General features: G+C 37.2%; 1 protein-coding gene across 1 annotated transcript; it reads right to left on the reverse strand.

Annotated features, from left to right (window-relative positions):
• Positions 1-937: 937 nt before the first annotated feature.
• On the reverse strand, positions 938-2,472 carry LOC139783090 (uncharacterized). Its single transcript, XM_071722217.1, has one exon. It carries the CDS (start codon positions 2,425-2,427, stop codon positions 946-948), a length of 1,482 nt encoding a protein of 493 aa, XP_071578318.1. The 5' UTR covers positions 2,428-2,472; the 3' UTR covers positions 938-945.
• Positions 2,473-3,495: the final 1,023 nt, after the last annotated feature.

Genomic DNA, 3,495 nt, shown 5'->3' on the forward strand with positions numbered 1-3,495 from the left:
CTGACTCGCATTTTCGATGTGTTGTCCAGCACAATATGTCTATTCGTTATTTTTGGACATACTCGTGCATTTCCTGGATGATTCTTATCCAGATTAAACAACGTTTGGAAATACTTCCAACAAACGTAGTCATCCGTACATTTTAACTAGAGAATAATGCCAACTATAATTTACTGACCTACGTATTGTATGTAACTTACATTATGAATAACGGTGGGCATCACCTTTCAATTCTTTTAAGTCTTTCAGGTTCATAAATAAAATTACAGAGCCCCAAAATCCGGCTTTCGTGGCGTTAATATTTTTTTTTATTTTTTAATAACATAAGTGAAGTAAGATAAGCACGGATAAGTGAAAATTCCATTCTTAATGGAATGAAAATATCAACAATGATAAAGTCTTTGATATTTTCTTTCCGCTTTTCCGGAATATAGTAGTAGATATGTATGTCGAATATTTTTTTAAGTTTTTATCTTTTTTTTTCAGGTGTTATGGGTTTCCTAAGAAGGTAGGTATATATTTATTTTCATGCAACACATATTTTTTAGGATCTCCGGGAGTCAAAGAAAGATATGTATTCATTTTTAATTACATTTTCTTTTTCAGGTGTCTCCAGGATTCCAACTAAGGTATGTATGTATTTCTATGTAATTTTTTTATAGCTATCATGTAACTTTATCTCTAGAGTAGAAACGTGAAAAGTGAAAAATTTCATGTGATTATCTCTTTCTATTCGACACTAATAGAAAGAGATAGTTATATGAAACTTTTTACTTTTTACGTTTCTGTCCTACAGGAAAAGTTACGTGATTACTGCCCAGGTTCCTTAAGATTTTAGGAAAAGTATATATCAATTAAACTTTTGTTTTTTTGACACGTTACCTTTCAATTTTTTTTATTGTAGTTATATTTTTTTTATTGCAATTATTTTCTCAACTTGTTATTTTATTTTGTAGGAAGGTATATATGCAGATGCCCTTTAATATCTTTCTCATTATTGTCGCTAGTAAGCATAAGACTACAGATTATCATCTTACAACTTACCCGCAATTTTCTCTTGTTGTACAACCGGTTTCGGATGTTCTTGATGACGTGGCAGATATCGGAAAAAACGAATACTTTCCGATTGTCGTCCAAAGGGTGAGTGAACCACGTTTTGGTATTTTCTATCGTCCCTCTGACACCCAAAAGCGACCACATTTTCGCGTTTGTTGCAGCACCGTCGGCAATAACTCCGTGGATTATCGCTCCGCATTGTTCCAAATAGGGAATAGCTTTAACGACAATTTTCGCGAGTTCTTCTCCTTTTACGGGATTTTTAGAAGCAAACACTGCGATTGGCTGTGTATATACATCAGCAAGTGGCTGGAACATGAGGACAAGACCGTGTGTTGCCTGCTCGTTTATGTCTGTGGATTGTTGCCCATCATCACCAAAGTCGGTTAAGCCCAGGTAAGTTAAATTTCTGGAACAAACTGCTACAGACTTCCTGAGGTTTATTTCATCGAGCAGTAAAACCCCGTGACGCTGCAGTGGAGTTTTCGATGCAAAATGTTTCTCGAGGAGTTTCGCAAATTCTTCATCGAAGCCACACTTTGCGTTAATTAAAGAAAAATAACTGCGTATTGTCCTTGTGCACGGAAGTGGTAGAATATTGTTTTTGCGCAAAAATTCGTAATCTCTTGGAGATCGGATGTTCATAAGCATGCACAACATAATCCATTCATCGGAGTAACGTCGACCTTTGGCGTCCTTTTTCTTTGCCGCGGCGATGATTTCCTGAACTACTAATTTTTGAGACTTTGAGATGTTGTCTAACTCAGCTAATTTTTTATCCACAGCCGTATCTTGCATGCTTGCCATTTGTGCTTCTTGTGCTTTCATACACGTAATGAGATCTTTCACGCGATCCTTAGCTCGAAGTTTCTGACGCCTTTCACGTCTGATTTTCATCCGCATCGCTAATACTTTACGTCGATCAATGGGGTTTGAAATGTTACGAATCCGATTCATCGTCGGACGAATCTTCAGCCGTGCCCTCTGTTGCAATATGCATTTCCTCCACTTCATACAGGAATCGCATCTTTTCTTCTTCGAGAGTAGAGAACAGCCTTTACTTCTCCACTTGTCGATGTTATCTTGATATGCCCCATTGACTACTACAAAATGGATACTAATGTCACCTAGGCCACTGCAGACGTTCATTCCTTTGAATTTTTCTAGTATGTCCTTAAGCATTTCTTTTTTCTTTAGAACACGTTCGAGATTCTTATCTTGTAGATAAACGTGACGACCATAAACAAAATATTTTAATATTCCGTCGATGTCAAGTGTAACACTTTTTTGTGCTACTGGACAATGTTCGCCGTTTTCGACCTTCATGATCGCGTATGTAAACAGCGTACATTGTACAATTTCAGTACGCATGTTGACCCAACTTTATCCCTTCGGGACATCGGCAGAGAAGTCATTACTGGTGCTCGCATTTTCTTCCGGTATTACTGGCATAATAAAGTCAAGCAATTTTTATGAGCAATGGTCAGTTTCCGTACTAATGAAAATTCGTAAGCTCTTATAATCATTATATTGCACAACTTACATTTCATATTGATTCGTTTCATAGCATATAAAGTATATTTTTTCTCGATTTTCATTACAGTAAAAATAAATTTAATATAATTTATTCTTGTTTCAGGTCAGACTAAGAAAATTCACGTAACTTTTAACGGTAAGTGAAGAGCCTGTTCACGCGAAGCGTTTTTACCGCGCGATTGCCGCGCGATATTGCAGCAATCGTATACTCGCATACGCGGAAAGGCGTACGCGCGACGACGAGCGTCTACGATACGCTTTGCGGCGTTTTAGATTTATAGGACACTCGTCTTTCCTCTACTCGCTTTTTCACGTACGCGCGTATACGCGCGTTATTGCACCTCGCCTCGCGACAGTGCGCGGGCGCGCGGCAGCAATCGCGCAGCAGAAACGCTTCGTGTGAACAGGCTCTAAATAGAACAGTTTTATTTATTTCATTTATTTCACTGAATATCAACGATTCAATTTGCTATATATTTTTTTCAGGTTTTGCGGCTTCTACCGTGGTAAATATATATATGTTATATGTAGCATTCTATATATATTTTTCCAGGTATTGTGACTTAAACGGTATAAACTTTTTTTTCTTCTAAACATTTGGGCAAGACATTGCATTACTCACGTTCGCTGATTTCCACAGATGAGAACACTTTGGCAGGCTTCTGAGGAGCAAATAAATTTGCTATTGGAGGTTTACAACTCGATATCATCATTGGAGAGAGTGACAACCCAATGTCTGTATCAACGCTTGGAGCGGGTGAAGAAACATCAGCGATATCTGTAAAATCAACGAAAGAAATTTATATATGTTTCAATTACTTATATACTATCTTTTTTATATCAATAGTGTAATAAATACTTTTTGTATAAGGAAACTCACCGACGGAAGTACTGGTTTCTTGA

The sequence above is a fragment of the Temnothorax nylanderi genome, unplaced genomic scaffold, assembly GCF_030848795.1.
Source record: "Temnothorax nylanderi isolate EJ_2023f unplaced genomic scaffold, tnyl_v1.0 TNYL_tig0468_pilon, whole genome shotgun sequence".
NCBI classification, from domain to species: Eukaryota; Metazoa; Arthropoda; class Insecta; order Hymenoptera; family Formicidae; genus Temnothorax; species Temnothorax nylanderi.